Here is a 14,803-nt window from a genome sequence, read left to right as displayed (position 1 = left end):
TGATTTCTTTCTGAACATCTATCTAGGGGAATAAAACTTTAGAAAAATTGTACTTGGCCTACATATTATGTGAACCAATCGCAAATACTTAAGTTGTTTTTTTAACAAAAACATTAATGTGAAGAATGATATTTTTAAAAAATATTTCACTTCAATGGATTAAATAAAACGTGATGAAAACTACTTCTTAGAGATAGTAAAATAACAGTTTGCTAAGTACTTGACATTTTGTTGAGAATGTTGAGAGAGTGGAATTGGGTACCTGGGTTTTGTCCAGGTACTTGAGTATCTTGGCGACCTGCGTGTTTCCCGTGCTGGCCGGGTGGTAGCAGCCCGTCCACAGTGGCGCAATGTTGGTGGGGTAGAAGTAGTCTCGCTTCACCTCGTTCAGCGTGTCGTAGTCGAGCCAGGCGCCCACCTCCTCGTGCCACAGCACATCCGTGACCGCCTGCAGCCAATCCTGGGCCACGTTCATGTACTCCACCGCCTTGTCCGGCATGTCGATGCGGTGGTAGAACGACGACAGGATCTTCGCGTTCCAGTACAAGATGGCATTCAGGTCAACCGGAATGATTGAGCGCACCTTCAGGTTTGTCAGGTTGCCTGTGAAACAATCACTCTGTTAAGTACAAAAAAAATATTGGAATTAAAATTTATTTAACTTTTATTTATTTATTTATTTACAGTTGTGACATGCACACCACCCCCGCAGGGAGGTTGCTACGGTGTGCACGAGGATACAAGAACAAAAACCACATGAAATAAGATACAATCAAACAAGAGACAAAGGACAAAAACAATGGACACGGACACAATAATAGCTATCAAATCTATCTTCCCTCAAATTGTATTTTATAAAATAATTTCATTTTGGTTTTTCATTCTTTTGAGTGCAGGGTTCTAATTTCTAAACTCAGCAAATGCGATTAAAACCTTCATTGGTAGGTACCAACAGTGAATTTATTGCATGATTATAAATTTTTAAAAATTAAAATATAAAATTTTAAAATTTTTAACCAAGAATTCCAAGAATAAAACAACTAATTCTTAACCCTCAGATGAATAATTTACATTATTATATAACATTGTCAAAATACTTTCAAAGTTTTATATGATACACTGTAAAGACTTACAAAAACTAATACATGTTACATTAGTATTAAAATGTTTTCACCAATGTAGTATATAAATTTAAAGAACCAACAGAAATTTATTGAAATCTTGAAAAGAACCAAAATTCATTAAATTACATTTTTTGATCAAATATTTGTTTCTTTGATATGATTCACGTTACACAGTTATGCATACAGGCTTATAGTGTGCTTGCTCCAAACCACCTGGGGTAGCAACTGTGATCATTAATTTGAGTCATGCTGAGGTTTTGAGACTGAACCAACCACCCTACCCACAAGAGCACGACTAGTTAGCAATTACAGCTGCCGAGGACTCCTTGGACAATTACGTAGTTACAGGGGATGGTATCATTTACCACCAAAGAAGAGTCAATCTATATTCCAGATACTTACACGTTATTTAGAAAAACATGGCCAAACTAAAAATATTACATGGGTGAGGTAGCTATCAAAGAAGGGAGAGTTAAGCTAATCATGAGCATCTCCCATCAAAGGCCAAAATAGGTATGATGCCAAAGGAAGCTACTATTGGAGAAATAGTAAATCCAGAGCTGGAAAACAATGCTAGATATAAATTCTTATGACAATGTAACAGCATACTTCTAAATTAAGAAATTTGTAGCTGGCATAATGCAAAATAATGAAAGGCATCAAATTTCACGTGAGTGTTACTAGAGCAAAATGGCTGCGCATCTGCAGTAGTTTGGGCCCTTGTGGCCATGAAAAAGTGCTTCCTGTCTGGGAGACAGACCAATGAGACAACTACTCTGATGAAAGTGCATATTATCCCCTTATATACAGCCAATGCTACCCTGATTAAGGGCGCATGGACTTTGGCCACCATCAGGACCCTGTGGGGTTATGATAAGAGTGCCCTTCCGTCAAAACATCACGGCTTTCCACTTTTGGAAATAAAAATGAATATGTATTGCTCGAAATGTTGTCGCAATATTTTTCCTTGCATGTTCCACAGCAGGAACAAAGAGGTTGCAGTTGATTCAATAACAAATTTGTGCCTCCAAGTATGTATGAAATTATACTTGAAGCATGGTTTTTCCTTAAACACTTAATAAAAATTTGTTTAGTTACAGGGCACTCTATCTACACAATTTTTTGTTTCATTGTGTTACATTTGTTAACCATTTACAGAATAAAAACCCAACAAACACATATCCATGACACTATATTTTATAATAGTTGTCTTCAAAAAAATTACATACTTACTTTGTCTGCAAGTGATCAAATTTTTTGCCAGGAGTTTAACTACAAAGCAAGCATCAAAACTACTTTATGGGTGCATTATGTTCAATTCTGCGGATGAACTCTGTGATATTTTAGATACGTAACTTAAATATTATGTATGCTTAAACTAATTGTACAAGATAAATAATTCTCTAATAACTAGTATCCAGATACCAACCTTTATTGGTAGCGTTTAAAATAAACCATCGACTTGAGAAATCCCACCCAGATTCCGCTCCCGCCTTGAGCTCCGAGTAAAAGTTTTGCTTCTCGTCGTCAGTCTTGAATATCATAGCACTTTGGAAATCTTCCCTGAAACATGTGCACTTTTCTGACAAACAAACCAACTGCACATTTACACAAATTTGTTAATACATAATGATCAAATGTTTAATAAATCAATCCCTTAGCACATCCACAGTGTGATTTTGTTTCTCGGGCACAACTAACAGGAATGGGATAGGGTAAACAGCTATCAAGCTGAATGTTATTCAACTGTATGCCTAGAATGCTTAAAATGAAATGTAGATCTTTAAAAAACCTTAAACAAAATTTTTTTTTTAAATGTTGATCAATGATGAAGTTATATCATTTTTATCCAAGTGAGGCCATTTGAAATTATTTGAACTTATCGTATATTTAATAAAATGTGTTTTGTTAAAAAATTAAAGTAACCCTTCTTTAAACACTAAATTGAGGTACGTGGTTTGAACCGCTGCCAAGAAAAGAATTTAAAAAAAAATAAAAGAATATTGACTATAATAGCCAGATATACAAATATAATAAGTTCATTCTTAAAGTTCCAATCCTTGGAAGTTGTACAAAAAATTGTTTTAAAGCTGCCATGGATGCTAGAGAAAAATCAAATTTTTTTTTTACTAAAATTGATTAGTAACATAGTCAAATTACTCTTGCACAATTTTTTTGCCTTTACTGCAGATTAAGGCGGTTTGTGAATAAAAACTGCAGAACTGAAGAAATGCCAGAATTATTGGCAAGTCAAATAAAGAATGCACGTGTTATTTACATTTGTTTTGTGTGTACAAATGCACAAGAAAGAATTTTTTAAGTTATGAGGTTCTAACTTGATAGTTGTGCAAGTTTCAAATTATGAGGTTTTTAAGTTGTAATTTCCTGCATTTTGGTGAGTCTAACTAGTGTAATTCTAAGTTTTAAATATTCTCACTCAATAAGTCCTAAGTTCTGTGAGGTTCCCTTGAAGAGCAGCAGCGTGACATTACATTACTGTACATAAATACAGTGTCACGAGAACATAACTATCTACTTGAATTCGGACACAGCTTCAGTGAAGGTTGCTACCAAATACATTTAGTGTACAATAAAAAAGTTGCTTAACAGTCCAAATTTCCACGAAAAACCATAATTATTTGGTGGTATGAACCCCATATGACCTGACACCTGACAAAGTAGCTTACATAATATATTTTGAGATGATTTACTGTCAAGAATTACTTTGTAAAAATAGGACAATTTTGTGTAAATAATTACAAATTATTAGTAAATTTTATTCAATATATCATTTTTGATTATTCATATTATATATATTTGAGGTAGACAGATTTGACAGGTGTGTTATGGACACGATTCAATATTTTTATCTAATTAATAAAGTTGTACGAACAGTAAAAAAACTTATTCCAGTTCTGTGACCAAAAAAACTGATAGAAGTGGAGCCAGTAGTCATGACGTAGGATGCTTAAATACACTGCTTTTGTGTGGAAGCAATCGTAAAACAAACACGTGTCTCTCAGTGAAAGAGCTGACCGCCTTAGTAGTGATGCTCAAAATACTCAACAGTGTAACAGCTTGAAAGAGACGGGCAAGAAAAGTTGACATTAAATACTGTGTAGCACCTCAATGATGAAGGCATCAAAAAAGTTTCCGAAAAATTTATTTTGATTTTCGTGTTACATGTGTGCCTGAAAGCAACAGATTATTATTTAAAAATCCTTTTTAGTCAATAATTGAGTATAAATTATTTATTTTAATTATTTATAGTCACTATTTTAAAAGAAGTCAAATCATGTATTAGATGGGCATCAATTTAAATTTACCACTATTTTAAGAGCCAAGGATGATTACAGTGAAACAAATGTGTCAGCCTGACATTCTTAGTTAAATATCATTAACGAATGCATCCCTTAGAATAAAACCTTATGGAAATCCTTTAATATTTATTGTGTGTCGGTGGGTCATGAGCCTGAGTTGTCCCCCACCCCCTCTCACAAAGAACTGTGCCCCGGCTGTGGTACCAAGGACCCCACTCAGGCTGCAGGGAGGCCAACTACTACCTCAAGAATATCTGTTCAAATGGCCTAACATGATAACTGTTTATTTCTTCCTGGAATTTTCTATGTAAATACAATCATAACTGACTACAGTAGAAGTAATGAAGGATTGCAAACACATACCCACCAAAGAAAAAAAAATTAGGTAGCAAATGAGCACTCTAATACAATACTAAAAACTTTGTATAAAAAGGAAATTAATATTACGTATGTTGGATACATAGTTTTCTTTAAAACAAAATTATATAATATTAATTTTGATCAATATTTTTTTCATAAGAAGGTTTACTAGATAATGATAAATGTGATCTCATATAATATTCACTCATACTTAACTAAAATAGATGTGAATGAAGGTTTCACTATCCTACATATACCAAAATATAAACAAAAAATAAAAATATTTACACTAATTGTAGAGAGGGTGGTAGGCCTGTGAGTTAAAGCTGAGAGCAAGATGGCTGCTTGTGAGGTTGTACGAATGTGTTTTTATCGGAGGGAGGGGGTGTTAGGATGGCATGTATGAGAGCAGTGGAAGCAATAACAGCGGGTTGGGAGCTGTATAGAGAAGACACAACAGCAAGATTTTTAAAAAATTTAAAACTTTAAATCTTTTCACATTTCCACTTGTGAGCATAGCTCATACAGCTAAAGTTCTAAGCTTCAATTATGAATTTTATACACAATCAGAAATTTCATATAATATTTATTATTTTTCAAAGATTTAAAAAAATTCAAATTTAATTAAAACCAAAAACTTAAAAGAAAAGTTATTACTCATGCAATATGGATGTCTGCATCTTTCAATATCTATGTAAACAATTAATAAAAATAATTGTAGTTAAATTATGGTCTCTAGTTTGAACCTCTGCAAAAGCAAGCATTAAATACAAAAACATAAATATTTTTATTCAATATCCACCAAGTTATTTAAAACGAACTTGGATCATGAAAGATGCCAGCAATATTACCACACCCAGAACAAACTCAAACACAAACCTACATTACCTGTTTCTATTTTTTTTTATCATATATACCTAGCAATTTACTTCTCTTCAAAATGTTAGGTATGGTTTTGTCTGAAAGAGATATTGTGAAGAGAGGCAGAACTTCTTTAAAGTATTCAACATGAAAAAACCCTATCCCAGCATTTGGCTAAATGTTCAGACACGAAAAACCATAAATATATATTTCTAATTTTCTTGACATTATTTTCAAAACTTCCATGCAATTTGAATTGGCCAAAAATTAAAAATGAGTTTTGAATAACTTTATGCTTGATATAATACAAACCTAAAGCTATTTTTATTAACTTAACATGTCATCACTATTTTTGTATTAAAATGTAGGTAGTTGCCATAAGCATTTGTAAGAGACACCGTACTATGAGAAATGAAAAATAAGTACTGCCATCTGTCAGTACCTTTTAAAACCCACAACTTTGCAAGATAAAGCTTAATATGGTAAGCATTTTGCTTGATGAACTGAATGCCAGCATGCACTGTATTACACAATTTGTACACTTTGTAGTTTGATCTGGGCCATCTACACATTTGACAATGGGCAAAGTCAGGACTTACATTTGCATGCTATGTTATTCATTTAAATATAGTTTTCATACATAATTTACAGTGTTAGTTACCAAATTAAGAATTTAAGGCCATAACTTAGACACTTAAGTTTTTAATAAAATAATTCTGCATAAATTTTACATAAAATAACTGCTTCTTATAATTTTTTTATTTTATGAAATCTGGAAAACATCTTCATAATAAATATTAAAACCATGGAATGTTGGGGCTTTATTCAGAATATATTTCATCCAAAATAAATAGTAAGCACAACATATTTTTTTCTATTATATTACATTTAAGGTTCAACTTACAGTTGGGCCATGCCAGAGGTTAAGGTCAAGTTCACATAAAACCAGCATTAAGACATATAAAAAAACTCTCCCCTCCTTTTTTTCTATGCTAGAAGTAAGGATAATCATACTAATGCATAGCCAACAAGGGTGATAATTCAATATGGTCACACAATACTAACAAAATAAAACTGTATATTTAAATAATTCCCAGTTCCGAACAGTTATTAAAAAAGGCATAACCATGTTTAGGATTTTTTTTTCGTCTACTCTAATTGGGGAATTAAAATGGGAATGTTCATTTATGAACATATAGGTATGATCATCATAGTTTTAATGAGTTTCGGTTACAAATTACACATGCAGGGCGTCATATTCGGACTTCAAAGCGTGAGCGCGTGCGCGTGAACGTGAGCGCGTGCGCGCGTGCGCGTGAACGTGAGCACGTGCGCGCGTGCGCGTGAACGTGAGCACGTGCGCGTGCGCGTGAACGTGAGCACGTGCGCGTGCGCGTGAACGTGAGCGCGTGCGCGTGCGCGTGAACGTGAGCGCGTGCGCGCGTGCGCGTGAACGTGAGCGCGTGCGCGCGTGCGCGTGAACGTGAGCGCGTGAGCGCGTGCGCGTGAACGTGAGCGCGTGCGCGCGAGCGCGTGCGCGTGAACGTGAGCGCGTGCGCGTGCGCGTGAACGCGTGCGCGTGAACGTGAGCGCGTGCGCGTGAACGTGAGCGCGTGCGCGTGAACGTGAGCGCGTGCGCGTGAACGTGAGCGCGTGCGCGTGAACGTGTGCACGTGAACGTGAGCGCGTGCGCGTGCGCGTGAACGTGAGCGCGTGTGCGTGTGCGTGAACGTGAGCACGTGCACGTGAATGTGAACGTGAGCGTGAACGTGAGCGCGTGCGGAATATATAAATATAAAAAATAGAATCACACAAATAGAAATTTTGGAAAAATACCGAAACTGACACGCAGGGGCGGACCCTGGCTTGACTTTTGGATGGGGCACCATTAGTCTGGACCTAGTATGATACCTGTTTGTTACTTCAGAACTCTTATTATCCAGAGCATATTTTATCCTTGGGGGGGGGGGGGGAAGCATGCCCCCCCCCCCCTTTTTTTTTCATTAAATCAGCCACTGCTGTCACGTAAAAATCACCTTTCTTTGTATTGTTTGCAAGCCTTCAATTTCAAGGTTCTTCATTTCTACCAGCAACCTTTTTTCCCCTTGAGTAACATTTTAGTTCAGGTTTATTTACTATTCTCAAAATACGTTCGTGGCCTTGATTCAATGATGCTGAACAGGCGATTGTTTTTCTGCAGTATTTTGTCTATCGTGGCTACAAAACTGTCAGTAAAACGATGCATACTGTGGGGTAGAGTCTATTCATAGCAGATACTTAAATGTTATTCCCGTTACGAAGTCTATGAAATGGCTACCAAAGTCTATGATTAAGTTGCTGCATGCGGTCTATTCATGGCTGAATGCACAGCCGAAATTTCAATTTAAAAGTTATATTTATGACGCAATTATTCAGACAAGAGATGCCACAAAAAAAATGGCTGCGTAGAAATCCACATGAAAGGTAATACATAATATTCAACAGATGGAACGACCAAACTAAACAATAAAGTACACACTGGAAGTTCATAATTGTAACAAACATGACGGAAAAACTACAGTCTTACAGTTATCTGAATAATTTATTCGCTATTTCTCTTCCCCTCCCCGTATTTCCATCAAGGAGGTTATTACTTCGAACATATTTATTCCGGCATTGGCTTGGAATATACCTTTTGCACAGGTATATTATCTGTGAACAGACGCAGCTGCAATAACTGTTCTAGTGAACCACAGCCTGTTACTTCATATATAAGATATTTCGTTAAAAAGAACAGTATTCGTGTTCAGTTTATGGTGGGATTTAATTATATTTGAAGACGAACAGGATCATACCTGGGCCCAGATTTTAGCTCAGAACCTCCCGCAAGTTAAGCCACTTTAAAAATAGTATTAAAATGACAGATCAATAAATTGTTCGCAGCACAAGTTACCGTATTTGACGATTGTTTTAATAAGAAAGTATGTGAAATAACGTGTGCGTAAGTGACGGCTCCCGGTGGAGTGCGCTATCGAGAGGAAGCCGGGGAGGCAGGAAGCCGTGGCACAAGACAGCGGACAGCGCGCAACTGACGACTTGGCAACACCGCGGCGCGGGATAAGCGTCACCCGAGCCGAGCTCTGCACATTCGTGACACCCGCGCTCTCACCCGGATAACGAGTGTATTCCAAGCATTAAAAAAAATCTCGAAACTCAACCGGGGTCCCTCCCGGCCTTTGGGGAATTCCACCCCCTCCTCACCCCCTCTAACCAATAAACGGCCCTTTTCTCTCGTCTACCATTTGTGTCAACAAAGCGCTAGCGCTGAGCGAAGGTGGAGAGACGTGGTGTAAAAGTTCGGGAAACTGCCGAAAAGTAACGTCCAACGCACTAGGCCACTCGTCACCGATATTACGCGTCGCTAAAACTTAATTGTATATTTTTGTACCATAGGTCCGATTGTAATAAACAAAAGACTAAAAGTCTATCTGTCAGACAGACATAAACATGTTAAAATTAATAACGAAACGTGAATGCGATTAAACTCGCAAATGAATATCACGTTATTTCGTAACAGCTTTTTAATTGCAATTGTAAATACGTTAAATTAATAATGATTACACATAAAATTATGGTTTTATTAATATCTCTCGTGTCTGAGGATTTGTAATGGCGGACACCAGCTAGCGTGAAGTCTTGTTTTTCCCGGAGAAGTTCTCGTGTAGGCGGTATTAAAAGTGTATTGAAGATTATATTTTCCCTGTGTTTGGCGCAAGTGATTTAGCTTAATTTGGCGTTGAAGAAGTCTTAACAGGAGAATTATTCACTAGTATGTTTAATAAAACGTGCCCCAGCACTCCAGAAATTTAACGGCACGTCGAATGAGAAAGCAGCGAAGGTCGAGGGGGTGAACAAAGTGCTGAGCTTGCACGTAGCACACTTGAGAAACAACAAAGTGCTGAGCTTGCACGTAGCACACTTGAGAAACTATCATCTTTACAGTGACATAGTCAAACGTATCGCCGAGTCAGCAACAGGACATTTTAACGAAGAAAGTGACTGCATCATTAGAAGAGACTATCTCATTCAACACAAATATTCTTACAGAATTTAAGGAGGAAATACATATACTTGAGAAAAAAAAGTATTAGTTCTACAGAAAGAGTACACACAACACAACGTACTGACGATTTGGAACAGTTTCAAAAGCGTTCTAATCTAAGATTATTTAGCATTGAAGAAAAAATGGGAGAAACGATTGGTGATCTAGTTTTGAGTTTTTCAAAAAAAGATTGTCTTCTCTCTAGACCTCGCAAACATCGATCGCAGTCATCATGTCGGGCAAAAGAAAGCAGGATCAGCATCCCCAATCATCGTGAAGTTCACAAGCTACAGAAAGCACAGTGAAATGTTCTACAGTAAGAAGGCTCTGAAGGCAACAGAAGAATATTCGACTAAGTATGTCAAGAAGCTATCAAGAATAATTTTCGCAGGCATTCACGGCCAATGTCTGAAGTAGCTTGGCTTCTGGGTTGTAGCCGTGTTCTTGGCATTAAATTCACCGACGTTTCGGTCGACATTGCAGTCGCCATCATCAGGGAGCAGTTACATACTGAGGAGGTATATTATACATGTATACATACATGAAATTATTAAAAAAAATTAGCAAATTTTTTTTTTAATGAAGAACCTCTTGAAAAACTACATTGTGTTCATTCAATAACCTTCCTTGCTGTGGATTCGATTCAATATACACCAGGATGGCAACCATACTGGCAGTGCAATTCGTATGAAGGTGCTCAATTGAATAGATTTCGCAACAACATTAACATGTTACAATTCAAATGACCCTTAAAATCTATTCGCGATCAATTTAATCGTATAACTAGCGCTGGAAAATTGACATAACAGTGGTTGGTAGATTCATATTTGCAAGTGCAGGCCAACTTAAATTGTATTAAACAGATATACGGGGCCAAAACGTGGCACACTAAGCCATGGCTCGCTCGCTACTTTATCACTGAAAAATGCTGGAACTATCGGCCTCGTCAAAATACGACGCTATGCCTCCTTGCAAATTATCTTTGCGCCACGGACTCGGCAGCAATGCTAAGAGTAACGGGTTAGCGAAGAGACGTGAAAATGTTACATTGTAAGCACATGAAAACAGAATTCACACAGCATTACAGAGTCAGTCAGGGAGTCAATCATTAGTGTATTTATATTATTTGCATCTATATATAAACAATTTCCGTATACTGCGCTCGAAGCCACCATTGGCTTACGTTCTGCCAACAGAACTATCCAAAATCATGTAAGCAAAATAATGTGGGAATGTTTACTAATGTTAAACAACATTAACTTTTTTTACAATTTTTTTTAATTTAAAGTAGTTATCTGACAAGGAACATTATGCTACTTGACACATCAAACGCTTACTGTATTGAAACTCGGTTCTACAAACAGGCACGAAATTTTTTAACCTCAAAGACACACCAACTGGTCAGCCATGACACGTTTTCTAAATACTTTAAAGTGTCGGTTACGTAGTTCATAAACTACTCCTAAATCACACATTATTTATACCGCACAAGTAATATTATGGTAAATAGACCAACTTTTAATAAAGGTTCATTATTTTATATATATATTTATTTATTATTATATATATATATTTATATATATATATATATATAGACTGCCCAAGCCACTGCTAGTGAGTAGAGCTGAGTAAGGTTAGCTTTCAAAAATACAACTAAACCTTAAACACTGTGGCCGAGATTTGGCTATAAACCATGACCCAAGTGGTAACCCTTCTGAACTACACTACGAAAGGAGAGAGGTGACTGCTTGTTTTAACAACCAGTTAACAGTTGGTCAATCCCAAAGCGGATCCATAACTGAGAAACCTGGTCTGATGAAATACTTGTCTGTTAGTTTTGTATTTACGTTCCGTCGACAACAAAGTCATTCATTAGACACACTTAGGTGACTGGGTCATGGCTTCAAAGTCACTACTCGGCCACAGGTAGGTTTAGTTATATTTTTTGTAGGCCGACCTCCCCACAACCCTGGACAGTGTGAACACGCATATTCATTTAACTGTTTACCACTGGCTCAATGATCCCAAATATTGTCAAATTGACGATTTTTAACAATTATTACTGCAGGAATAAGCGGCGACTTTTATCCTTTGCTTTGAGTACAATATACATAGTAAGTTTTGATTAGCCTAATCTGAAAGTTGGTCTGATTTGCCAGCATAATATTACGTGTGCGGTCAAAATTAATTGTGGTTAAGAGTAGCTTAATAAACTACATAACCGACGGCTTATTTGCCAACAGAACATGCGTCATGTCGGACGGCAGTTGGTGCCAGAATGGGAAATGGATTACTTATTGTGATGAATCACAACAGCATGTTTCTGGGGTGATTTCGGGAAGCCTGCGAGAACCAAACCAGGATGAGTGGATCGGAATATGAATCCGGACACTCAATAATGTGAATCCGACGTTTTGCCATCGGTGAAATATAATAGAGAGAGATGAAAAATGGTTAAGAGTCTTAAACATACAAGAGACAATAAAACTTTTAAGAATTCATTAGCATTTGGGCTGAAATTAACTCTTGACAGATACTAGTTGTTTGAGCTTGTTTACTAGGACAGGATTCAGTATGATCAGGGGCGTAGCCAGGGGTGGGGGGATTAGGGGTTCAACCCCCCCCCCCCCCGGCTTAGCACCAAATATTTAATTAATTTCTTATTCATCACTCAAACAAATTTCATTTTAAAATTAATAAAAATTTTATCATTATAACATTTAAATTTAAGTACCGAAAACTGCTAAAATAGCACTATTTTACACCTTAAAATCCAAATTTTCCCGGGGGAGCACCCCCGGACACCCCGCTTTAATACGCGGGGGGGGGGGGGGCATGCTTCTTGACACCCCCCATACACAAATCCTGGCTACGCCACTGGGTATGATACAGCTGGTGGAAACGAGAAGACGGCAAGCAAGCTCACCTGTAGGACTCCGGCCTGGGCCCGTCGGAAGCGTCGTAGTACCTCGCCAACCTGTAGGACTTGCCGTCCTTCTCCACGACCACCGTGTGGTTGGTCAGCCAGTACTGGAACTCCTTCTCCATCGTGTGGATGTGGTCCCTGACGAACTGGTCGTCGTCCGCCGACTCCACGTAGCTGTCCACCATGGGGATGAGCAGCGGCGGCTGCGACCGCATGCTGTAGTAGATGCGGCCGCCGTTGGGGACGAAGCCGTACTCGTCCACGATGGACAGGAAGTTCTCCAGCATGCCCTTGACGGTGTGGCGCATCTCGGACAGCAGCAGGCCGCGCACGATCCAGTACGAGTCCCAGTAGTAGAACTCGCGGAAGCGTCCGCCGGGCACGATCACCGGGTTGGGCACGTAGATGATGGAGTACTTGTCGTGGTCGTCTCGCACCTCGTCCTTGATCTTGCGGCCCAGCAGCTTCCACAGGTTGTTGAGCTGCTGGCCCCAGCGGCGCAGCTCCGAGTCGCGCACGCCCGCCAGGAAGGCCGGCTGCTCGACCCAGTCGGGCGGGTCCCACGGCACGAACTCGCTGCCCTCCGGCTCGAACGAGTCGTTGACGAAGCGGTGCACCTGGTCGCGCGACGGCCGGCTGCCCGTGCGCTGCATGAGCGCGCGGAACTGCTGCAGCGTCTCGCGCGGCGAGCGGCGCAGCTTCATGTCCACGAACGTCTTGGAGTCCTGGTACAGCGAGGCCATCTGCACCGTGTGCAGCAGCTCGCCGTGGCAGTAGATGTCGCTGCAACACCACACCACGCACTACTAACATGAGGCACCACCAGGTCTGGTGCAGCGAGGCCATCTGCACCGTGTGCAGCAGCTCGCCGTGGCAGTAGATGTCGCTGCAACACCACACCACGCACTACTAACATGAGGCACCACCAGGTCTGGTACAGCGAGGCCATCTGCACCGTGTGCAGCAGCTCGCCGTGGCAGTAGATGTCGCTGCAACACCGCACCACGCACTCGCTCACACACTCGCACCACCAGGTCTGGTGCAGCAGCTCGCCGTGGCAGTAGATGTCGCTGCAACACCACACCACGCACTACTAAAATGAGGCACCACCAGGTCTGGTGCAGCGAGGCCATCTGCACCGTGTGCAGCAGCTCGCCGTGGCAGTAGATGGTCTGGTGCAGCGAGGCCATCTGCACCGTGTGCAGCAGCTCGCCGTGGCAGTAGATGTCGCTGCAACACCACACCACGCACTACTAACATGAGGCACCACCAGGTCTGGTGCAGCGAGGCCATCTGCACCGTGTGCAGCAGCTCGCCGTGGCAGTAGATGTCGCTGCAACACCACACCACGCACTACTAACATGAGGCACCACCAGGTCTGGTGCAGCGAGGCCATCTGCACCGTGTGCAGCAGCTCGCCGTGGCAGTAGATGTCGCTGCAACACCACACCACGCACTACTAACATGAGGCACCACCAGGTCTGGTACAGCGAGGCCATCTGCACCGTGTGCAGCAGCTCGCCGTGGCAGTAGATGTCGCTGCAACACCGCACCACGCACTCGCTCACACACTCGCACCACCAGGTCTGGTGCAGCAGCTCGCCGTGGCAGTAGATGTCGCTGCAACACCACACCACGCACTACTAAAATGAGGCACCACCAGGTCTGGTGCAGCGAGGCCATCTGCACCGTGTGCAGCAGCTCGCCGTGGCAGGTGATGTCGCTGCAACACCACACCACGCACTACTAACATGAGGCACCACCAGGTCTGGTGCAGCGAGGCCATCTGCACCGTGTGCAGCAGCTCGCCGTGGCAGTAGATGTCGCTGCAACACCACACCACGCACTACTAACATGAGGCACCACCAGGTCTGGTGCAGCGAGGCCATCTGCACCGTGTGCAGCAGCTCGCCGTGGCAGTAGATGTCGCTGCAACACCACACCACGCACTACTAACATGAGGCACCACCAGGTCTGGTGCAGCGAGGCCATCTGCACCGTGTGCAGCAGCTCGCCGTGGCAGTAGATGTCGCTGCAACACCACACCACGCACTACTAACATGAGGCACCACCAGGTCTGGTGCAGCGAGGCCATCTGCACCGTGTGCAGCAGCTCGCCGTGGCAGTAGAT

At 40.7% G+C, this 14,803-nt stretch overlaps 1 protein-coding gene across 3 annotated transcripts in view; it reads right to left on the bottom strand.

Moving 5' to 3' along the window:
- LOC134529137 (trehalase) overlaps nt 1–14,803 on the bottom strand; it is a 469,230-nt gene that overhangs the window by 118,876 nt on the left and 335,551 nt on the right. For all 3 annotated transcript variants that reach the window (XM_063362910.1, XM_063362908.1, XM_063362909.1), the window contains exons 2-4: nt 12,673–13,455; nt 2,554–2,687; nt 263–603 (exon numbers count right to left, since the gene is read on the bottom strand). In XM_063362910.1, the coding sequence (XP_063218980.1) occupies nt 263–603; nt 2,554–2,687; nt 12,673–13,455 (1,258 nt within the window). The remainder of the gene's footprint in view (nt 1–262; nt 604–2,553; nt 2,688–12,672; nt 13,456–14,803) is intronic.

This window comes from Bacillus rossius, chromosome 2 (assembly GCF_032445375.1).
Source record: "Bacillus rossius redtenbacheri isolate Brsri chromosome 2, Brsri_v3, whole genome shotgun sequence".
In the NCBI taxonomy this organism is placed as follows: domain Eukaryota; kingdom Metazoa; phylum Arthropoda; class Insecta; order Phasmatodea; family Bacillidae; genus Bacillus; species Bacillus rossius.
The sequence above is the reverse complement of the archived record's forward strand: the minus strand, read 5'-3'. Positions and strand labels throughout refer to the sequence as shown.